Source organism: Vidua macroura, chromosome 1 (genome assembly GCF_024509145.1).
Source record: "Vidua macroura isolate BioBank_ID:100142 chromosome 1, ASM2450914v1, whole genome shotgun sequence".
In the NCBI taxonomy this organism is placed as follows: Eukaryota; Metazoa; Chordata; class Aves; order Passeriformes; family Viduidae; genus Vidua; species Vidua macroura.
Genome location: NC_071571.1, coordinates 14,296,937 through 14,322,002, shown reverse-complemented (window position 1 = coordinate 14,322,002; position 25,066 = coordinate 14,296,937). Strand labels below are relative to the sequence as shown.

At 39.7% G+C, this 25,066-nt stretch overlaps 1 protein-coding gene across 2 annotated transcripts in view; it reads right to left on the bottom strand.

Annotated features, from left to right (window-relative positions):
* Positions 1-4,190: 4,190 nt before the first annotated feature.
* The window catches only part of NRP1 (neuropilin 1), a 113,005-nt gene continuing 92,129 nt past the window's right edge, over positions 4,191-25,066 (bottom strand). For both annotated transcript variants that reach the window (XM_053982558.1, XM_053982564.1), the window contains exons 12-17: positions 22,695-22,754; positions 15,446-15,577; positions 11,422-11,693; positions 10,839-10,932; positions 9,191-9,250; positions 4,191-7,953 (exon numbers count right to left, since the gene is read on the bottom strand). In XM_053982558.1, coding sequence (XP_053838533.1) covers positions 7,664-7,953; positions 9,191-9,250; positions 10,839-10,932; positions 11,422-11,693; positions 15,446-15,577; positions 22,695-22,754 — 908 coding nt within the window. In that variant the 3' untranslated portion in view covers positions 4,191-7,663. The remainder of the gene's footprint in view (positions 7,954-9,190; positions 9,251-10,838; positions 10,933-11,421; positions 11,694-15,445; positions 15,578-22,694; positions 22,755-25,066) is intronic.

Genomic DNA, 25,066 nt, shown 5'->3' with positions numbered 1-25,066 from the left:
CCTTTTCTGCTTAGCTGACATAGCAGGCATGAGCCATGATTTTACAAGGCCTCCCCTTTGGAAGGCTTTATCTATATGCAACTTGCTAACTCTAGGACATGGATTAGTCCATGTGAGTTGTAGGTGGGACCAAGTTGTAGTTCAGTCCATTCCTTGTTTTGCCTCCCATCTTCTGAAGACTGATTAAAAGAGAAACTAATAGAACCAAGAACAAGAAGGTCCTTTCTGATTTGCTCTTAACACTTAATATTTTCCTGCTTTTCTTCCATTTTGTCAGCCATGCTTGGGGTAAAACCAATACTTGCCTACTTTGATATTCCTGTGTTCTCATCACTTGGCAGACTTGTTAACCCTTTCCAGATGTTACAGGTTAATTTTCAGAAGGTTTCAGTGGCTGTCTCCTTACTGCTTCACAGACATCTCAAATACTACCTTCAACCAGTCTGGTGACTTTCCTCTTCACTCCACAAAAATATATTTTAAAATAAAAAGAAATTTATGTTTCTTTAAATATTCAGTGGATTTTTTTAAAGTAATGCAAATAGAAGGTGGATAGAGCTATCTTTTGTGTTGTTTGTTTTGTTTTTCTTGATGATAGACCTATGATAAACATAGATTAGCAGGTTAAAAGTAGAGAAAGATGAAACACTGTGGTCTACTTAGTAGTCTCAAAAGGCAAAATGAGTGTGACCGACTGACCCACTCTGGTATGCTCACAGTTATAAAGCTAGTAAGTAAATATTTAGTAAGAATATTGATATCAATATTTAATTAATGCAAAGATATCAGGCATGATGTTGAAAGCATTGAGACTTCCTGAAAGGTAGATTATTTATTAAAGATGTAATGTCTGAGTCTCTGACATGGAGTACACATCCCTGGCAGGGATGTGGAAGAGGAGGTGCTGGAAAAAGTGGGTTCTTCTCTCTTCTGACACACGGTGTGTGTGGCATTGGGTGGTTTATTTCATGCTATTACTTCCTTAGTAATGCATAGGGAAATATAGAAGTATTTGAGCAGTGAATGAATCATAATTGCACTACAGAAAAAATATATTAATAGTAGACCGCACAAGCCAGTAGTTCAGCCCAGGCAATTTAGTTTGAAACAAGTGGCGTAAACTAACATTTGCAGAGGAAAGGGAATAAACGTGAAAAGATTTCAAGATAAAAATCATGCATGAAGAATGCCAGTGTTACAGCCCTGAGATGCTGCCTGGATCTTCAAAGCCACATCCACACCTGTTGCCTCTCTGAGTTAAGCAATCCACCATTTAGGTTCAGCTAACAGATGGGTTGGTACCCCCATTCCCTTCTTCCATGCCTGTGGATTTAAAAAGTGTCTGGCAGATGCTAGAAGCATTTTTATATTGCAGTTATTTTTTTTAGAATTGTGAAGTTGGGTTTTTTATTCTGTCAGGGAAAATGAAGTCATCAAAATGAAGGGAGTTTCCTGGTAATTCTCTTAGCATCTCTTGTTACCAGAAGCACTTGTTTCCTCAGGCAAGCCCTTTATCCTCCAGACTCTTAACATCGAATCCCTCAGTCTTTGTCAGGGCAGCACCTCCCAAACCCTGCCAAACCTTGTCCTTACCTTCTACCCTCGAGAGAAACGCCAGACCTCTCTCTCTGGTACCAATAGTGCTTCAGTAAGACTGCAATTCCTTTTTCAATTCAGACCCACCTCACTCATTATGGAAACACAACTATCTGTAATAAAATACAGCGCATGGTGCACAGTGATGGAGTAAGACGACAGGGACATGAATCAAATGTCTGAGAGATGAGTAAAAACAATGTAAATTCAAATAGGAGAATATGATTATTGAAGATGGAATTAAGTTTGGACACATGATAAGACTCCATCCATCTGTGAAAAACGCCAGAAGATTTTTTAATGAGATTTTCAGTTATAAACGTTGAAACACCATCAGTCCTGAGGTGATAAGATTAGAGCTTGATTGTGTGTAGCTATGAGAATGGAAATGTATATAGAGAACTGACCTACTGTGGAAAAGCAATTAGGGACTACAGGGGGACTAATCAGCAAATAAAACAGCTATACAACATATCCTGTGGCAAAGAAAAAAAAAATACCAAAATCAGACATACTCTGTTACAATTTAACAGACATTTGTAGATAAAATTGTGGTTATGGGTGACTTGAGGCATAAAATGGTATAAAATAGGAAATTAAAGCTCTAATAAATTAATGTTGCTTGAACCAATATGCTGTTAGGCATAATGTATTGCAAAGGACAGGACAATTAAGGAATGGGAAGGGAATTACTTCTGGGATGTAATGTCCATATGCTACAATCTGAAAATCCAACCCAACTTTGACATTTGACTTTGGCAAAACAGCTTAGAAGAACTGACTTGGGAACACACTAATTGTACATATGAAAAGAGTTGTGAGGGTCAAAATTATGGCTGTATTAACTTGCACCTGTCAGGTCTTCATATGCCTCATAAAAGGTAGGTTCTGAGGCTGGAGGGGCTTCATCTCCACCAGGACTGTCAGCTTCACTCCAGAGGGCAAGGTGGCACAGGTGTCATTTCTATGCTGCTCACAGGCCTCACACAACCTTACACCAGCAGTGCTGCCCCCACCCTCTCCTCTGCATCTGCCTTTTGCTGTGCAATTTTATGTCCTGCCAAAAGGAAAGGAAATGGGACTGGCTACATGGCTGCTGGATGTGGGATGGTACGTTTGATTGGAGAACTAATAAAGGGGTTTGCTTTCACTACCTGCCACAGACCCCTCTTACAGACCATGACTGTCATAGCTGTGTATTTCTGGCACTGTTTGTCTGTAGCTGACCCATCTGTTATTTCCATCTGCTCTTTTTCTTCACGTTTGCGGGTTATATTCTGAAAAGTAATTCAGATCGCATTGCACCATTTTTGTTCTTGCTTTATGCAGCTTATCTAGTGTGGAAGACTGAAGGTTTAGTGCAAAGCACTTGTTAGCTTCTAGGCAAATTAATGTTCCCTGAATGAAAGAAAGAGAATTTTCTTAACTTTAAATACTTGTGTCTCTTTCCTGAGCTTCATCCTCAACAGATTCACTTTATAGATTTCCCTTTTTCACTGATCAGTTCCATTGCCATTGATTTTGGCTGGTTATCACAGAAGCAAATAGAGTGCCATGAAGTACACCTCTAATGAATTTGGGTATAGTGGTTCTATGGACAGCAACTTTCACAACCACCTTTTGGGAGCAATCCCTACTCTGAGTAAGAATTTTGCTCAGCTGCTTGCTGGAGTTCCATCTCATGTTTTAAACAGGTACACACAGTGCTGATCCCTTGAGGAGACAAGATTCAATACATTCTTTTCAAGTGTTAACAATGATCAAGTATATGGTAATAAGTACAGTATTTTTCCCATCAGTAGTAAAGTAGCTGAAGTAAAATGTTTATACTCCACCTAATGACATACTGACAGTCTGTGCTTTGTTCATGTGTGCAATGTAAAGAAAAGATTTGTCAAACTTTAATGTGCAGAGTGCTGAGTATTAAAAGGAAACAAAATAGGTAAGTATTGCGTAAAGCATGAAATGTTGAATCTAAAGCTTCTGATCTGGATGTAAGCTTAGTCAAGGTCTCTCTGCACATGACCATATGTTCCACAGCTGAATTTGGCACCCAGCTGATGCCAAACCAGATCCAGTAGGCCACCCTGTCTGCATTTGCTCCAATCATCAACCTGTGCTCTGCCCTGGGAAATTTGGCCACGGTTGAGTAAGTCCTGATGACTCCCTTGGAAATTTGCAGGGAGCTTATCGGTGAAAACCTTACCAGAGGAGCAGAGACTTTGGGGAGTAATAACACATCAGAAGTGGGCAGTACTTGGCAGTAAACCTCACCCCTGCCCAAGGGGGGTGCAACAACTGCACAGGGTGTTACATTGGGCGGCCCATGGCAAGAGGCAGTGGTGGCAAATTTGTCCTCTTAAATCCCAGCTGTTTGGCTAAAAAGCAGGTTTTGGGAGTGTATTCCACCAAGGAAAGAGAATGGGTCAGGCAAAGGCGAGTGCCTCTATCCTAAACAATAAACAAACCCACCAAGATGTCCATTGGAGCTGCCTACTAACAAATACACTGTGCTTGTGGCAAGATGCTAAATAAAACCATCCATTTAATAATACCAATCAATTTTAGTATAATAAAATACATCAGCTATGGGATATTTTATGAAAATGTTTAATTCAACTGTTTCTTTGGAATGTAGTAGTCATAGTTTGGAAATTTAAGTTACAGTTCAGTTCTATGTGTTTTTTTTATGCTACTCAGTGTCTGAGAATACAAATGTCATTTAAAGTTAAGGCTTCGCTGTTCATTTTGAAACAACAATTTACAAGTGTCATATTGTCATAGAAAATAAAAATTTCTGTAAAAAAAATTTGCACAAAGTTTTATGATGGTACAAAACATGAAGCAATAATATACCAGTAAAATGAAATCATTTTACTACAGAAGATTTTTATAGTTTTTCAATAAAGAAAAAAATATGTTATTTTACACTTTAAAAATTATGAAACAATCTAAAACAATATAAACTGAACATTTTGTAACACTGCCTTTACAAATTAATAACTTTATAAACATATAATTTTTTTAAATATATTTATCAGTGCAAGATACTTTTCAATGTAAAGTTGCAGTATCATTTTTCCTTTATTGAAGGGCAACTTTAATTCTATTACTTTCAGAGAAGTAAAATCTTCCGTGCTAGATCCTCATTATCATAGTAATGTCTAAAGACCACAAAGGAGATATTTTTTTTTAATGTTCACTATTCTCAGTATGTTAAAAGAAGGAAAAAGCCCACCAAATACTAGCTTTTCTGTTCAAATAGATCAAGAACCAAAGCTGGTCTGGAATCTATTGAAATCAGTGGGAATATTTCAAAAGGTTTTGGGCTTGGGCTCCCCAATGGGATTTTCTCTTCAAGGCAATATAAGCATGTAACTCTTAGTCAAGTTAGTGGACTAGAAGTTTTTTCAGCTAAGGAGAATAGACTCTTAATTCCTGACTCACACAGTGGTTGTCTGCTGAAAATAGTTTTGGAAAATCCTTTTCTTCTTTGGGTTAATTAACTAGCTGCTGCAATGCTATTATGGTCAAATTACAGTGTTAGAAACCAATGAAAATTCTACCTCTGACAAAGTGGGTCTGTCGCTTGGGACATCTCATGGACTAACTTTTAGGCAAAACTTTCAGACCTTAGGTGCACTGTCTCACCCTTTGGAGGACCCAAGGTTGGGAGGTTGGGGAGGTAGCTCCTCCATCAATCTAAGGTTTGATGACCCAAAGTGGGTGTTTGGGTTTTTGTGATAGTCATTGCCTTTAGGACTCCTCTGAAATAGCGACTGTCCATGCTTTTTTTCTATTGGGTCATCCTTTAAAATATTTTCAACTTCAAACCTCATTTTCACCTACTGTCTCACTCCTTTTTCTTCAATTTCTGGGTTACTAGTGGATTTTCTACATATTTTTCTATTTTATAGTTCTTACTGGTGAAATTATACACTTCAAAACATATGGTATATAAATAGAGGTGGATTCCTTTGCTCCAAGTAATTCAAGGCTGAATTAGCCCTTCTTTAATCCTAATCCTGGACAGGATATTTTATTGCTCTTCTACAAAAGCAATTTTGGAAAAGACTAACTCAGAAAGTCCCAAGCACTTCCCTGACTCTACTCAGGAATTTCAATGAGGAAAAACATGAGTTCAGCACTTGGTAGGATGTTCCTTTCCCCATGTTTGCACTGGTTTTCTCTGCTGTTTGGTGGATACCCAGGGGAAGGCTGACGCTGCCCCCCAGTTATGGCTGTGCTGTGTGCAGGTCACTGCAGAAACCCAGGGGCTCCCCTTGCACCTGCAGGAGGGGAATGACCCCTCTGCTCTCTCACTACCTTGTACAGACCCCTGTGGGAAACATGCTCTTGTTTCTTTTTACCCTGTTGGACCAGCTGCATAGGCTGTTGAATATTATTTGACCAATAGTATTTGCCCTAAAATATAAAAAAAATTGTCCCACCATTGTCAAGCACATTTTCCCGACAGCTTAGAGTACTCAGTTCACTGCATTGGTCACTGCCTGCACTTGTGGTCAAACAGAAACCTCCTGGTATGAAATGCCTATTAGGATATAACATGATAGTAAGAACATACCCTACATACATTGTGGGATTTCATTCTGCCCTCAGTACACACTCCTAAGCCCAATTAGCATTGATTAGCATGAAAATACATGGTTACTGAGAGAACAGAACTCTGAGTTCAGGTAGGGGCAGGAGAAGGAAAGTTTCTCGTTTTAAAGGCAATCTTTTCTGTAAGGGAAGCATTTTCCCCAGTGTAATTAACAGGCAAGCTGTTCAGGATAAAAGACATGTTTCATGACATCAGGAAAAAAGATACTGTCACTTTATGCTGTTAAGAAGAAACCCAAAGTTCGACTTTGGAGGATAAAGTTAAGAATTTTCCCTTATTTTTTTAACACAAACTCTAATAAAATCCTTTGCCATTACCAGCAAGTTAAAGCTGAAGTTTTCTTTCCTTGGCAATGGCAAATGCTTATGAAACCTACTCAGAGAGACAAAGAGAGAGAGAAAGAGAAGAGAAAGGGAGAGAGATTTTACATTTGAAAATACATTCTATATGAAAGAACAATAAAAGGGGATATTGCAGCTTTATACAAAAGGGTCAAGAGACATGAATTGAAATACAGAAAGCAGAACAATCAAGCCAGGTTGTCAAATTTGATTAGCCCTTGCCTTGGCTGAGGCTGTTTTCTTACACTAAAATATACTTTTCTTTTAGTCAGTGAGCCATCAGAATATGATTAAAGACAAGGGCGTAACTGCAGAGAAGCTGTAGTTAATGTTAACACAATGAGAAGCAGTACAAACAAAAAGGCACTTGAGAGGACATACACTAGCCAGTGCCAAGGACTTTTTTTGTTTAGTTTTTAGGCAGTACACTTGGTTACCAGTTGTGTCTGATGATGGCACATACTCTTTTATGGAGTTCACAAGCACAAAATTTAGTACAACACTGAAAAACATCAATAAAATTTGACAGTATTGCTTCGTAAACAGAGCTGACACGCTATATCGGTACTGATGCAGCAGTACTTTCAAAAACATCCTAACCCTTCTTTGCCTATGCACAACACGAGCAATTATACACAAATACAGGTGCAGAAGTCCACTAAATTGCTGTTACTCCAATATTTTCTGGGCACTGAGCTACAGATAGCATGTCCATCCAAAGGACCCGACTGAATACATTTTGTGACAGCATCTTGGATTTTGCACAGTAAAAACAAAATTATCCATTAACGGAAAACAAAAGAGAGGGAGAGAAAGAAGGACAAAATGAACTGTAAGTCAATCATACTTGGTCTCAACACCAGCATTCGATTATTTCAAATAAAACCAACAGAAAAAGCAGACTGTACATGATTCAGGTTGTTAACACAGATTGTTGTCCATGTTCATCGGTTACACACTCATTGAAGCTCCTGAGAAAAGCTTGGCTCAGTGTCATCAATGCACTTTTCAGCCTGTACAGTAAAAGATCAACAGTTCCCCAGCACATCCGAGCTGTGTCCTTCCATCCCGACTCTCTGACTTCTCCAGTTGCTTTATGCCTTCATGCTTCTGAGTATGAATTCTGTGTGTTTAGTTTATCTTTTTTCAGTTTTACACCATCGACCAGTTCAAAGTTATAATTCTCCAGTGCAGACAAGTTCCTCTCCGACATCCCATTGTGCCAACAGGCACAGTACAGCACAACTCCACAGATGGCTCCTAAAAGCACCCCGAGTGCACTCATGGCTATGATGGTAATGAGGATTGGATCTAGGGTCTTCAGGACATTGCCTGGCTTCCTGGAGATGTTGTCATCATAGTCGTCACCTGTGCGGTATGGAGGTGTAAACCCTGAAATTGAATAAAGAATTGCAAAATTTTCAGAACTGAGCCTAGTGAGAACTTTGTTTAATGAATTGGAAATTTTGAGAAGACCATCAATTTTTTTAATGTAAGTTTTTTTTACGTAATTTTAAAACCTAGCTTCTGCAAGTAGTCATAAATAGCTGAAAACTGTAATGTGGCCCAAATAGCTGTGGATTTTTTCCAGACTGTTCTCCAGTCTTTAAATCTGTTACTAGAGCTGTGGTTCTGTCTTGGATTAAGTGAGAGTCTTGGGAGTAAATAAGGAGGCCTTTTAATTATATTTTGCCATGTTGCAGTATATAGCTCAAAAATGTTTATCAAATCCTACTCAGCTCAGTGTGAGAGGTTAGACATCAGTTAGGAATATCTAGCCATTTTATTTCTACTTCAATGATTATAGGATTGGATCTTGAAGTGCAAATAGTGGCAGAACTGACACAGAAGAGCACTCTGCCCTCTTGTGTAAAATATTCACTGGGTATCATAATGATTTCCCTCAACTTTTTTAGTTTATGAAAATGATTCAAAAGCAGCAAACCCTGTAATTGATGCTGGAAAAGACAAAAAGTCTTTTTGGACAAACTCACTCTCTTTCACTGAAATCAATTATAGCAATCCTGTTGACTGTAACAGAAAAAAAAAAAAGCTCATTGCCTGAAAAATGCAAGTATATTTTATTATTGGAACAATATGAAAATTATGATCTATTTAATGATCCATTTGCCGTTATCATCATTGGAAATGATAATGCTTTGCTAGACTGGTCATAAAATGGCATTTTCAACCAGGTCTGTGAAACATTTAACCTGAAGAGTTTTGAGCCTAATTACTGAGGCATAGTGCGAGTCATAAATTGTAAAATATAATGATAGTGCTTTCTTCAGCAGTGGACAAGCCTTCTAGGTAACAAAATATTGAAGGGCTATAATGTGCTTGCATATATATGAATATAATGTAACAAATTAGGTATATGAAATTTGAACTGTTTGAGATAGGCAAAAATAATAAAAAGGACATAAGTCCATATGACATAGAAGAATAAAACTATTACAACCTTCAAATAAATGTAAGTCTTCTTATCATCTCATCCAGAAAAATCATAACACCTTAATACAATATGCAGTTAGAGAACAAATCTATAAATAAATAAATAGAATGCAAAAATTCACATTAAAATGCACATTAAAATTCATTCCCTTTTAAGAAAGAACGCAAATTTTACCTGTTTGATTACTTTCTGGGTCTTCTTCTTCATCTATTTCATTCTCCACATCAGTTGATTCTAATGAAGCAAAAGAATTGACATTGATTATTAGGGTTACAAACACTGATTGACTATCATGCTGGCAATAATGCTATAGCAGATTTTCCTGTGTCAGAGCATCATTATGGTGGCTTGACAGAGCTGTTCATTATAATGGGCTCTGAAAATTAATGGAGAAAAAAAGAAAGATTAAAAAACTCCCCTCCGCCCAGTCTTGGCACAATTTTAGTTATCAGCAGGGGATTTCTATGCCTGGGAAAGAGAAATCAGTGGATGAATTAGCATCTCGTTCACTGTATTTACAATTTTGGAGCCCAATTCCATAACACTTCATCTGCATAGGCATAGTTAATCACAAGAATAGTTTCACTGGCTGCAGAGAGACCACTTGTGTTTGGATTTCAGACTGAGCTTTTGGGTTTAGCTCCCTCAGGCAGAAATCTTTGCTCAACATTTGGTTTGAACAACCAAAACACAGAGGTAGGAAAGAAGTTATTTTCTTTTCTCGTGCTGAAGTCAATTAAATGCAGACATTGTGGTCTTAGCACCTCTCTTGGCGCTGGGGATGCTGCAGGAGGACTAAGAAGTGGGTCCTGCCTCCCTTTTCTGCCAACTGCCACTCTGGTGGCATTTGATAAACCCCAGGGGGTGGACCACGTGGTAAAAAGATTGTTTCCTAATCCTGCAGTGAAATTACCACGTAGCTGAAGACTGTCATGTTACCCTCAAAAGGATGTTAGCTACAAAAGGTGAGGAACACCCTCTATTATTGCTCTTAGTTGTATTGTTAACTCACACAGAATAAATGTATCTTCTTAATGCTAAGAGTTCTCATTTCTATTCTCTCTTTTATATTAAAGTAATTGCTTCATCTCCACTATGGAGGACAGCGTTCTGTTGCTTGTGTCTATTTGGGGCTGCTGCTGCCAAATTTCGTGCAGTATGCAATGTGCATATGATCAGCAGTGACTGGAATAACTCAAGGGCTGGAATAAATAACTGGCCAGGAATAAAAGGGCTCAAAGAGCATCTCAGGAATAGCCTGGCACAGATATGGGAAAGGCCATGTCCTAACGTTGCTTTGTGTCCCACATGTCTGGGAGCTGACGACTACAGCAAATGAGCCACAGCAAACTCAGAATGACAGGACAGCAGAGGACAGAGCAGAGCCCTTTTCACCCTACCTGCTTATCCTGTAAGGCTTTGATATGGCCCTTTAAGAAAAATTAAGAAGGCCTAGTAAGTGATCTAAAAGGGGTGAAGAAATAAAATTGGATTTTGTGCATTAGGTAAAACAGGGTCCTTCAATAGGAAAAGCAGAGAAATTTAAAAAGGGCAGCAATATGTAATACAGGGAGAGACATGAAATTGTGAATTTGCTGTGACCCATGTCAGTCGGATGCCAATTGTGATCCAGACTGCTGCCATACCAAGGTGACACCAGTGGCACTGACTATGAATAAAGCTATGGGCTAAATCAGGATATTTTCAGTGGAAACATAACTAATAATTATCTATCTCTTTCTCATAGATAAAACCAGCTATCAAAATGAAATAAACAATATTTTGGATGAGAACTTTCTATGTTCTTGCTAGTCACACTTACTTCGGCAATCCTCTTGGGCTATGTGATTGTCAATTTTAATATCATCCACAGCAATTCCTCCGGTTCCTTTTCCAATTTCTCCCTCAATAACCACCTGGAAAAACAAGATAGTGTTCACATTGTTTTCATATTAGCATACAACTGCTGCAGTCAAGATTTCTTAATTAGTTATTAACACACATCTTCACTTGCCGTGATGTCACACTTGTGCTTCAATTGTGGCCTGAAAATCAGCATTGCTTTTATGAACTCATACAGGCAAATTTAAATTATGTACTGAAAAGTCTTTATGGAAGACTTTTACATCAGCAAAACTGTGGCAAAGAGGCAGTTTTGTGACTGATGATAAATGATATATAAAGTATTTATTTGGCCTCTGATAAGAAAGTGCTTGTATCACAGTAATCTGAGATACATGAAATATTTCACTATTATTAGTCACAGCAAGCGTAGCTCATCTGTAGGTGTAATATTGTCTACATAAATCCTTCGGTGACATCTTTTACTGTGGGGTATAAAACATGACCAGCAAGGTGTTGCTGGCCTTGGCCATGGTAGCTCAGCGAGGAACAGCCAAGCTCACCTGGTAGTGTTTCACAGACTTGTGAAGAAGAACACGTCCTTCCTTCCAGTAGTTCGCCTGGTGCCCGCTCAGGGTCCACAGCACCTGGTCATATTCATCCGGCTTTTGGTAGCGCAGTTTGATCTTGAGGGTGCCAACGTGCGCGCCGGACATGTGGTACCAGAACGTCATGCAGTGGGCAGAGTTCTGCGAGTAAATCACGGGGCTCAGCAGTCGGGCGACTTTGCCTTTCTGGCTTTCATCAGCTTGTGAGTAAATGAAATTGCCATCTCCTACTGTGACAGAAGGACTGTGTTAAGAATAGCCACCAGCTTTAATTTTCATTGTCAACATAAGAACCCCTGACCACCCCATATCTTTTGCTTTCTTTCCATGCTGATGGGTCAAGCATCACAAACAAGAGAGTCAGAGTGTGTTGTTTTGGGAGCTCTAGGAAAGCTGATATGCTTTGAGAAGAGGGCCTCAAAGCTGATCAGAGAGCTGGAGCACCTCTCCTCTGAGGACAGGCTGAGAGTTAGGGTTATTCAGCTTGGAGAAGAGGAGGCTCTGGGGAGACCTTATTGCAGCCTTTCAGCCACTAAAGGGGACTTACAACAAAGATGAGGACAAACTTTTTAATAGGGCCCTTAGGAACAGCCTAAAGGGTAATTGCTTTAAGCTAAAAGAGAGTAGATTCAGACTAGATATAAGGAAGAAATTTGGTGAATGGTGAATTATTGACACAGGTTGTCCAGAGAGGAAGAAGACACACCATCTCCAGAAACAACCAAGGTCAAGCTTGAAGATGTCCCTCGTCACTGCAGGGAGGTTGGATGAGATGACCTTTAAAGGTCCTGTCCAACCCAAGCAATTCTATTATTCTACACTTTTTTCTGGCCATCTCCTCTGCTGTTCACTGGGATGTTTCGTGCCAACAGTGAGCCCTTACAACATGCTCACCACATGAAACACACAAGGTATTTGCTTTTGTTAAGGGAAGGAGTCACAAGCATGTTTGGTGAGACAGCATTATGTACTCCATTAGTCAGTGTGCACCTCCTGAAAACAGCCATCCCTGGTTCAGCAGTCTAGAGAGAAATCCCTGGGGCCTACTCTATGTTAATTGCGCAAAGAGCTATTAAAAAAAGTCTGTTTGAAGTAATCTGTGCTCAAGGGGCAAGATTAGAATGGGAAGAACGCTGAGAAGGGTGAAATGGCTTTGAACAGCCATGGTCAGAGATCAGGAACAGAGATTTAAAGCATGTTCCCAAATAGAGCCTGAGCATTGTCACAGATGGTGTCAGAATTATGCCCTTGATTTTTGTAACAATATGTTGGGCTCTATATATTTGTGAGCCATTTTCCTTAAAGAGTAAGATTATAGCTGATACTTTCTCAAGGGCATAATGGATTTATACTTGTTGAAATCTGAACACCGAATACCCTTAACTTGGAAACTTACTTTCTCAATCATGCTGAGAGAGAAACACGTGAGAGTGTGATTAGTTTGGTAACAGAAAATTGCTAAGTAAGATACTGACTACAGAGAAGTGCTTCTGAATTACATCAGCCACACATCCATTCCAGTCAGCTTTTGAACAGTGTCTTTGCAGAGAGTCATGGTGGAAAAACACGAAGTTCATCCTGGGGTGTGTAAGAATAGATTGCATGTGCAATGCACTCACACAAAAGGATGGAGTCAGCATTTATTGACATCATCCTATTGAGAGTAGGAAGGATAAAAGTAATAATAAAAAATACTATTTCTTGAGTATTGCTGAAATAAGTATACATATCACTGTTTATATTGACACTCAAAAAAGAAAAGTAAAAAGAGGCAAAAGAAGATGTCATGGAAGGATGGTGTTTTGTCAGCATTGGTCTTTGCCTATACATAACGTCCTTGAATTTCATGTGAAATAGTGTATTATTGGATTGCAATGGTATAGTCCTGCACCAGTGAAGACAGGAAGATGAGCATTGCTACTCTGGTAAGCATAAGAAGGAACAGAGTAGTGAGATTGGGACTAGGAATGAAGAGGAGTGGGTTAAACCCAGTGGCTAGACCTAATAAATAAGAAATAAGCATATTTCTTCTAACATGAGACAAGGGTGTTTTCCTTTGTTTGGATCTTTCTGTGAGCCGTAGAAGTATCCTGCCCAATATGCATGTTGAAGAATTGTATAGGAGAAGATTATGTTATATTGTAAAAGAATTAAGCTTTTTTTTTTTCCTCTGTCTTTCTGCAGTAACATCTTGTCCAGCTTCTTAAGCAGGAATGCTTATGACTATACATTCTCTCCAACTTCGCTTCTGTGCAGAGCAGCACAACGTGCAAATCTCATCAAAGAATGGGGAAATCCAGAGGGAGGAAAAAAGGAAAATAATCACAGCATTAGGATGGCTGTCTGAATTGGAAGACCTAACACTGGCCAGATTTCATCACAAGATATATAATTTGACATGCAAGTGACAGGCAGTGTATCCTGATGTCTACAAGCAATTGCTGTTGAAGATAACTTCTGTGTATTTTTTCAGCTTTACACATGTGTCTGAGAGAAAGATATGCCTGGGAGTTGCTCACTGTGGTTCTCACAATATGCAGGGTGGCCTTGTTGTGCAGCTGAGGGTTTGTTTGGGACATCAGTGCCATTCAGACTGCTCATGATCTGTGTTCACAGCCACCCCACTCACTCTGCCTGCTGGCAGGCAGATCATGAAACTGGCAGGTGAAGGTGCTCTTAGAGTCCAATGAGAATCTTGGAAAATATAGAAAGTGCAGTAGAAGAAAAAGGGACTGCCTTTAAGGTGTACTAAAGCTACAGCTCATGGAACAAATAAGTTTTCTGTACTAGCAGGGCCCAGTGGAAACAGCAAAATCTCATTTGAAGAATATAATTTCTTCATCTCCTGATTGAAGACTGGTTCTTTCTCTATAATCCTTGATGGCAAAGTGCAGATAGCTCTCATTTTCAGAATATTATTGCAGTGCCAGGTCAGGAACTCTGTCTTCATTGTCTTAATTAGAGCTTTACTTATGCATGCCTTTTAGATTTTGTCAGTCTCTGGCTAACATAGCTTTTAACCTCCTTTCAATGTCAGATCCTACTGAGCCATTTCACTTTACTCTACATCAATTTTTCCACCATTACAGCCTTCACTTCAACTAACTGCATTTAGTTAATTTGATGCCATTTATTTGTACAATGCCATTTATAGTCAAAGTATTGCAAGTTTTTTTTTCCCCTGAAACTACTGTACTTGTCTTAAGATTCAATTGAAAGTGTCTCAGAATTTAAAAAGTCCAATTTTGTCTAATTTCCTTGTCATTCTCATTAAGCAAAGGGTAGCAGAAGTGGGAAGGGGGATTCATCTCAACCCATTTGATTAATCTGCACGTATGCAAGCGTGAACACTAAAGTAAGAGGCTGTGCAGGTCGCACAGTGCCCTCCCTTCTTCACTAGCCTGCAGCAAATTTATTGCCTAATTATGCTGAGCTATGAGTTAGTTACTGCAAAACAAACCAATCAATTCCCCAGCGAGATATTTCTTGAAAAACTGTTTGTGAGCAGAGGATGGCTATAATCTCCAACTCCTGCTGGAAAGGAGAGGGGCGTGGTAACACACCCATCTGGGAAGTTTCACTTACATACAACACTTTCTTGCAGTGGATAGTCCCTGTAACTACAAACAGGAATAATGTGAGGTCATTAACTGACTGACTGTATTACTTGGTCAGCGATATTTGCAAAATATTTGGTGATTCAGATTTTTTCCTACCCCAGGTGATGATTACCCAAAGGCAAGTCAGGGGAAGGGAATATCTTCAGTTCCTGACAAGAAACAATCTTTATTCCTCAACAGAAAGGACAGTGACAGTCAGTTGTGATTACCGGTAATGGATTAGGTTTACTAGAGAACCATCTTTGCGACTTTATGTATTTTAGGTATAATTCACTCTCCTGTGATTTTGGAAAACATTGGCATTAAAAAGAACAATCTCATCCCAATGTAAAGCAGCTACATCATGAACTCATGATTACCTGAGTGGTCTTGAATCGGCCCAGTTTTGCTGGTCAGGATTGCCCATCTTAAATCCACCTGGTTGTCATGCTCCCAGTGGCACAAAGTCTTTTGGGATCCCCAGCCAAAGGCACAGTTGTATAGTGGTGGCTCTGCAAGGAAAGATGGAAAATGGGGGATGAAATGTGAATATTAATTCCATAATTCAGATTTTGTACTTCAAAACAAATGCATACATTTGACCATTAACAGAACCATTCCTTCCTGAGACTCTGAGAAGCCATAGCAAGAACAGCCCTCCTGGGAAACAGATGAAAAATCACTATTTTTTGTAAAAGATGTGGTTGCTTCTTGTCTCTTTATGACTGATATAATGAGATATTTTTTTTTCTGTGGTTAGATTAATTCTTCTGATTCACCCGCATTATCTAATAACTCTGTTGCAGCACAGAAGACTCATAAAGAAAACTCTGGCTTACTTATCAGATGTATTTTCTGGTTGTCAGTATCTCTGCACCATAATGGTGCCACAATTTGCAACTCTCAATAAGATTTGGACAAAAATAAGTACAACCAGAAACATTAATGGAATATCCTTGGCAGGAAAGGATTTCTGCTGAAGTCTACAGTTCTTGGCTTCAATAAGGAACTTTTTTCAGCATCTTCCAGACAGCTAAGTAGGCCCACAAGATGGCAGCACTGAAATGGACAAATTGAGAGGGAAAAGGGACAAATGTGGCTGATTGCCAAATGAACTCAAAATAAGCTTCAAAACAAGCTCTGCATAAAATAAGGGAAGTCTGGTATTATGGTCAGGATGAGATCACATCTTGTTTTCAGCTTCTTTTCAATTCTGCCCAAAGGTTTAATACATAGTAGCTTATTTTCTTCAATAGAACTAGGAATTTCAATGGAAAGATTATTCAAAGATAGCATATAAATCCTTTGCAGTTCTTATTTTCAGAAGCAGTTTGAAATCTTTTGAGCATTTGGTTTCTACCTCATTGGCATGAACTTTTATCTCACCTTGAGCAGTGACAACTCCCAGTGGAGCAAAACCCTCCCAACAGCAATGTGACCAAATCTTGGAGTATTTTCTCAGGCATGACTCACTCCTTATTAAAGGAATAACTTAGGTTAATTTTAATGAGATGCTTTGTGCAAGTATGAACTAAGAACAAAGGACTCTATGCTTCCATCAATATCAGCTCTGGGGGAAGAATTGTGTTTCTTGCCCATTATTAATAAAAAAAGCCAGAAAAGATAATGCAACTCTTAGAACATGCTTGTTTATTGTGGGAAAATAATGAGAAATATGGGAAGTGTGTTGAGACCTGCAGTTGGCCAGACCTTTGAGGTGGAGCTCTTCCAGTCTGAAGAGGCAAAGACCTCCTGCATGTACTAAGCTGCCAGGGAAGACTGGTAAAGCTTTTGAACTCACAACCCAGATTTTAATGGAAGGTAAACTAGAATAATAATTTTAACAACACAAAACCTCAGGTGAGTAGGTTGAGACAGAATGGATATAAAAATGGTTCATCTATCATTCTTTCCTTGCCTGCTGTGTCCTTGTTTGGCAGGCCCTTGCTCCCAGACACAGTTTTTTCTCAACTCACTGGATTCCTGCATTGTGGCCACTCTGCCCTCTCCCCTCTGGCCCCTAGAAAATTTCATTCTGTCAGCAGAGACATCTGAGCCTATGGCAGCTCCTGCCCCTCTGCTCTGCCTGTCAGTGCCTTGGCTGTGCTGTGGTATCTCTCTGCACTGAGCCCTCATTCTTCACTCCTTTCTTTCATCCTCCCCATCCCGTCTGCCTCCCCCCCTCTCTCCTGCTGGCCTCCAGAGGGGTCTACTCCACATTGTCACGAATGCAGCATCCTAGTTGGGAACAAATGAATTCAACAGATAATGTCTGGCACAAGAACTCAATGTGGAGGAAAGATGTTTCCTGGAGCACCCTAGCCCTTTCTAGGAAAAAAGCAGATTGTGGTGAATAATTTCTCCTTGGGCTCAAAACGTTGAAGAAACAGAACTGAGTCTATGCACTCATGAGTGCAGAAAGGCAATCCTGGAATTATGTCTCTTCCATCAGTGTATTAGGTATTTTTTTCTATACAATGGGGCTATGATCAAAGACATCTTACCCAAAAGGGGACATCTGAAAATCAAGGGGGGTTTTAAAAGAAACAGAGTGACATTGCAATGAATTAAAGAGTTTTAAGATTGTGACAAATAGCCTTTCATTGTCAAGGAAGCCTAGGGAGAGCTATATTGCATGGCTTTGACATCAGAGCCATGAGACAGAATTTTAGAAAAGGTTTTAGAAAATGTAGAACAAAATTAATCTTATTAATCCCAAAGGATTATATCAGTCAAAGTACTGATAGCCTGTGTGGTATTCAAACCACAAGAAAGGAGAACAGTGGTAGATAGATCACATCCATCTGAAGATACCACACAGCAGAAATGAGCACATAGCACAAAGACAGGACTGGTATTGTTCAATTGTGAATAAAAATAAATAGCAGAATACATAGGAGAAGTATGTAAATGAATGATGAATCCAGAGACTCAGAACAGAACAATATTCTGGTTTCTCCATTTCACAGCCTAAGTAATGTGAGCTCAATGTGGATCAAAGGAGAAAAATTCTCATATGATGTGAGTGGTACTTGCTCCCCTGAATGCTGCTAAGATTGAACACAATTCAAAGAGAACTGGACACTGACACAGACAAGGAAAACATCCAGAATTTAGTTGTTAATTCTAAAGTGCAGGAAGTGACAAAAGCCTTTTACTTCATGCTCTGATGACAGTTCTGAACACTGGGATCAGAAGGAGAGTTTCAAAACAGGGCTAAATTTCACAGCTCCATCTAATAAATACTTTCTTACACTTTCATTTGAAATATATAGTCCAGGAAATTGGCAAAGAGCCTAAGTCTGATATGCTTTGGCCATGCCTGTGTTCCTTGGCTTCAGACTCAGAGACAGCATGGTGTAGCATAAAAATGAACTTGTTTTCCACGCAGGAGTAGAATCCACTGAAACTGAGGAGAATTTGACCAGTAACCTGCACGCAGTTAGCTGTTTCTTGCTAGGTTCCTATTGTTTTCTCAGAAGTTATTGTGTTACTATATTCCTTAGGCAATCACAGCAATGGGATTGAAGGTCAAAGGCAAGGCATTTCAGAGTGCTCTTATTTTATGAGCTTCTTAAACATGCCATCTCTTATTGCCTATTCTTATGTCTCTTCCAGAGCTTCTCCCAGGGACTCATAAAAAAGGAAAAATAGGCCTGCTAGCCAATTAATAATGGACACTTGTAGCATCAGGATAGGTTCATTATGGCTCAGTATGGACAATGGATCTGCCCCAGAAAAGACAGGCTAGTTCAGCCCTTCTATTACAGGTCCCAGGGGGCTGATACAGTAGCTCACAGCAAGCTACAGGCAATCTGTCTGTCCCCTTCTTTGTCCTTGAACTATAGCCTGGCAGCTCTGGTGGAAGGAAGGAAACTAGGGACGAGTAGCAATTGTTGGGCTCCCTCTGCATTGCTGGCCCATTCCCATGTTAGGATCATTCTCCTGCCAATAGGTGATTGATCTCTGGGTTTGTGTGTATTGAGAGGACAAAGAAAACCAGCTATTATGTAATCAAATAGCAGCAGCTCAGATGAGAATCTGAGAGGGAGGTGTGACGAAATCCCATATGCCTTTTTCAAAATGTAGGGTACGTGATACTGAATTAAAACAGATTTATCCTCTCAAAGAATAACCAACAGCTGTACTTTTTGACCACATCTTGCTCACAGCTGGGACCATTACTGCACATGAACAAGAAAGTAATTTGAAAATCTAGTTGAGTGAGTTTCTTGCGAGTCCATTAATCTTTCGTGGCCCACAGACTTTGACATATTTTTATAACTCCTCCAACAAGAGGCAAGAAGAAGCAATAATGGCATTAAAGATGATATGAAAATATTCTCTAAGATGCTCTTGCCAAAGGGTAAATCAACATTAAAATGGGAAATTACAAACATAATTTTGACCACTTCAAAGTAGTATATTTGGTCTGATTTATATTTGCATTTCACCTTTTTATACCATTTATGCTGGCAGCACAGAATTACCTTAAATGATAGTAAATGATAATTTAACAGCCTTAATATCCCTTTACTGATACAAAGTTGCTCCAGCATAAATGAGAATCAGACTTATTCTACCTTTAAATCATTTCTTAGCAGAGCTTTTAACTTCAGGGTTTTTTAGTTATATTCTTCTGACATAGCTATTACGTGTGTGAAAAACAAGGTACTTCTCAGAACTGTCTGCTTTACAAAGGACTCAGATTACACACTGAGAGCATGTAATGTAAATGAACAGCTTGCCCTGTATGTAAATAGCTAAGAGACAAGCATTTCAAATAGTCCTTTAGAATTGAAAAAAATGTGTTCAAAAACGACTAGATGTTAGAAAGTCTTAGGGCTGAGAACTGAGGTATTTACCTTGACAGATGGATTTGTAAAAGGCATCTTTTTAAGTTTGAGGAGGAAAGTAGATCCTCTCTTAAAAAAAAATCCAAACCTTTAAACATTTTTAGCATTTTGAAATCATGATTCTTTTTATTTTCTTTCAATTCAGTCCTCTTGAAACGAAATGTAAATGAGTCCTTGATGGAACAGCTTGTTTATACACAGAGGCTTTCCAGCTATTTGCTCTTAACTGTTTCCATAGTGTATGAAAGCTGGTTGGAATAGGATAATCTCAGGCTTTGACACATACAAGCATGTTAGTCTGGGATAACAAGATTAGGGATATTTGCAGGCTGGAATGCAGGCAGAAGGACAGCGGTACATGGCACTGGCACCTACTGCAGGGTACCTGTGCCATGGCACATGCTGCTGCTGAGAGGGCTGGTCAATCTCTGTCCCCATCACTGTGGCACAAGCTGCTGTGGCCACCACTGGCACCATGTTCCTGCTGCAGGGTCACCCGCTGGAGCCTGCAAACTGCAACTGATCTGGAATAGCTCCTTGGCTTGGAGCTCATCATTTACCTCATGGTGCATTAGCATCTTAAGGTAAACCAGGCCTTAAAGGAAATTAAAGCCAAAGCTGAAGGCTCAGTCCTTGATGTGTTAAATTCCTACCTTGTTCAGCTTGAGAAGAGCTGAAAGAGTGCACTTATCCTTAGGCAGCAGAGGGCCAGGGGCCCCCAAGCAGCCCTGGAACTTCAAGGACAGTTTATTTGTGGCTGACGGAACAGACTCTCCTGGCTGCACAGCTCCTGCTCCGTGTGTTTCACTGTGGCACTCGGGTCCAGCCATGTCCCATCAGCAGAGGGAAATGTTTATACCACCTCCAGGCCAGGAGGGGTTTCCTCATGCTGAGGGAAATTTCTGTCTGCCCGTTTTTGGGAGTTTTTGGCTGGTTTTCAGTGAGGGATTATGAGGCAGCTGGAAACCTTTATGTCTTTAACTGGAAATTCTGGAAACCTTATTCTTATTTATTAGCGTCTGGCTGATCTCTATCTATGATCTTTGTAATGTGCTGCCATGTGGGAGCCTGGAGTTTGGGATGTGAACTCGTCCCTTATTCCCCGGAAGGAAATGGTTCCTACAAGCACAATGCAGGGAAGTAACATTGGCATGCTCTGAACAGAGCCTCAGAAAGTCTTTTAATAGAGAAAAAAACTTGGCACATCGCAGAGTAAGCAAAGGTGGTGCAGGAGGGAAGTAAGGAGAGAAAATGAGGATATCTTAATCTCTGGTAGTAACAGTCAATCTGTTACTGGAGAGTCCCACCCAAGCCAAGGGGATTGAACACAACCTGCAAAGCAGCTGGCACTGCTTGGGAGGGAGTGAAACTGTACTGCACAGAGGCACTTTCTAAATTTGCTATTTGTTTAAATGCAAGAAGATAGTTTAAAAAAACTGTAAAAAATCCTTAATCTCATCAAAATAGAAACCTAACAGATAATTTCAGACATAAAAATTAAAATGCCTTGCTCTAAATCCACCACATAGAATCTTTTCTTCCTCTGCATCCCCAACCCCTTTGCAGAACTGTGAGATCAGCAGCAGCCATCCAGCCCTTCAGCAGCACTGACTGTGAAGAGGAGGGTGGAGAGGTGTCCCAGTAGGGGGGACTGGCTCACTGTTGTGTTTCTTATTGCACTGGTGCTCCACAATTTGCCTCTGCTCATAAAGCAGGGCAGAGGTAAAAATAGTGTATGCTGACTTAGGCAATTGGGTGACCCTGGAGACAAATTTTGAGGAGAGTAAAAGCATTGGCCTCTGCAATATTTGAATGCAGAGGCTGAGAGTGGGTACAGCGTCTGAGCTAAGTCAGCTCTATCTCTTAATCAGATCAACACCATAAGTGTCCTTTAGGAATTTTTTTACATTATTAGTCCCTTTCATTTGAAGCAAGACTGGATTGTGTCACATGGTTGAGGAAACAATGATAAACATTTACCCACCCTGTTAATAAATCACTTGCAAGACTGTGCCTGACTGTGCTTTAATGGAGGAAATGGGAGTAACTGAAAACTGACCTCTTTACCGCTCCACAATTATTGATGCAAAGGATTTTTAACCAGTGCTTATAGTTTTTGGAGTTCAGGTTTTCTGCCCAAATCCATCCTCTCCCCCACTCCCAGTAAATTGTACAGGATATTAAAAAAGGGTATGAAAGCTGAGGAAGCAGCAAACTAAGGAATTTAAAAGCTTCTAGCTATTGTATTACGTAACAAGGACCTGCTGCCACTGACAACTTGGTTTTCACTTTTCAAGTACATGGTAGCAGTTTATGTAACCCCATTTCAAGAAAACTTGCTAGAAAACAATACTGTAGAACTGCCAGCTCCCTCGTGGAAAAAAATGGCAAATTTTGCTTGTCTTAGTTTTGTAAAACCGTGGATATAAATAGTGAGTGGGCCTGTGTGGCTGTTTTTGTTTTCCTGGAGTTTGCAAACACACTTCGTGTCACTGACATGCCACATTTAAACAGTGCACTGTGTGATTAAGTTAGTTCAATTTTGTCAGCACTTGGCATTTGCTGATGCAGAAGGAAATCTTGTTCTCTGCTGTATCTACATGTGGATGAAAGGAATAAAATATTTACTGTACAGAGCTAAGAGACCAGATGCTTCTTTACTTCAGAGACTTCAAGGAATGGTAAGTCAGGAAGTGCTGCAATTCATTATTTTGTCTCTGGCATGAAATTTGGGTATGGAATTTATTGTGGTTTTAATAAGAATTTTTTTTACCTGGTTGTAATGTATTGTCAATTACTGTTGGCTTTTCTGTATTCAGCACTGTAGTCCCACCTGGAAAAGAAATTATGCGTATCATGATACATGTGACACAACAAAGGACACAGCAGTCATTAGGAATAACCTATATATAAACCTGAAATATTACTGTCTTTGTTAGACATGTATGTAACTGAGTATGCGAGCTTAAGCATAAAAATATGACATTAAAAGTCTGGTTTCCTTTATCAAAAAAGCCTCACAAGAACTCATCATTAAATAAAGCTGTGTATCTTTGGAGTCCTTGCAAACACCAACTAAATCATCCTCACCATGTCCCTGTGACCGTCATTGATTTATAGACACTGATTTGCTCCAAATCACATGGGAAGTGAGCAGCTGGTCTTCATGACACCACCTAAGAGTCACTATTTTGTTCATTTACCCATGACCTGCTGTTTCTTATACCAGGGATATGAGGTAAAACTGGGGCTCCCTGTAAGTTTTTTCACAGCTGTGTTGTGAGACCAGCTCACAGGAGAGGTGCATGGGAATTGCCAGACTTTAGGATCTAGTCTAAGGTAGTTTTCACTTATGTCTCAAAGTGAAGGAAGAATTAAGGACTTCCCCTTTGTCCTTTTCTTCATGCAGATAAACAAGAGGTGAGTGGGGTCATGGCCCTCTCCTAGGCTTACTAATTGATATTTTTAAAATACTTGACTTTTTAAAGCAAGCCTCATATTCATAAGGAAACAAAAAGGAAATTAGTACAATTATAAATGCACGGTGGGGTGCTGATTGCCAGTCAATGACTCCTGTTTTTCTTTTCTCCAGCAAGCAAGTGCTTAAAGTGTTATAGAAAGGATGACTATGATGACTTCCAATGAGAAAGAATGCCCTAGCTGTATCAGCTTTATGTTTGTGAGAATGATCTGATGGGAAATGCTATAAACCACGCAAACAGAGTAGCTCTGTATGGGGTCCAAATAGAGCAGGAAGGAATTTGGCCTACAGCATAATTATAGTTAATTGCAAGGGAGGCTTCACTGTGGTACTCACATATGTGCAAGTGCTGTCAGGGAAGCGACTCTGCAGTGGCGCCCACAAGAGCGCGCACGCCACGCTTGCACTGGGAACGGGTAAGAGAGGGTAAGGCACTCATGAAATCCCCTCTGCACTGCCCTGCTTAATGGACCACATGACTTACACACTTGCCTTCTATGCAGTTTGGAGGAAGAAAAGAATGTTTACAATTAATTTATTGGTCGAATCAGTTCTGTGCATTTTGCTGTTATAAGTAAAACCATACGTACAATGGAGCATTTCTCCAATGTCCAGAAGAACTGGGCATGCACTGCCTAGGGTTTCTAGGTGTTGTAAAAATAAATTGTACTTAAACATCTGCACTTTTGTAGGAGGGCTATGCAGTATTTTTCAGTATTAATACTGAGAAACATTCAGTTCCCTAGAAGAGATGGTGCTCAGGAAGGTTGGCAGCTGTTCCCTTGTCTTAGAGATTATAAATTGCCCCCTAAGCACAACCTGTAGAAGTTGAATGAAGGTTTTTCTTCTGCTCAATAAACGTTCCCTAAGGGACATGTGGGATGGAGTCCTGAGCTCCTTGAAGTGCAGAGACTATGAACATGGATGGTGCTTGCATAGATCTGTCTGCTTTCCTTGACAGAGCCTCCTCTATGTGCAGTATGTCTCTACCTATTGGGCTTTGCAGGACAGTGTAGGGCTCTGCCGGAAGCTCTAGTGTTTCCTGACCTGCCTCTTTCTTTTCTGAATAATAAATAAATAAATTACATTGTTTAGTAACATTGAAAGCTTTCCGAGCTACCTTAACAAAATACAGACTACTTTATCAGACTCCCTTCATGGCTGTTTTCAAAAAGAATAAGGTTGATCTGAGACATTGATTTGAAAAGCAGTGACAGTGACGGTGCACTGTCTTTTCCACTCAATAATTGTTTTTTTCAATTTATGATTTGCAACATGCAATTCCAGGAGATATTGGCAAAGCTCAGAAAGGGTTTGATATTGAAATTTCACTTTCATTTGTTTCTGTTGCCTGATGTTCTACTTGGCTCATTCCAAAAAGCCAATCTCTTACCTAAGCTCACCCAATGACCTCTTGGACAGCTATTGCCAGATTTTAATGATATTTTATGTCATGGATATAAGAAGCAATAAACATTTATTAGATAAGCACATCAGGGAGCAGTGATGAAATAACTTGTGTTGCTGCATCTAAAACCAAGCTCAATTACTGCAGATATATAGACCTAATCAAACAGACACAGAGATTTGTGGAACAAGTGACCTCCAAGAAGAGATCAAAAACATAGAGGTGCAGTGTCGGCTGTCTTAGAAGGGCTAATGAT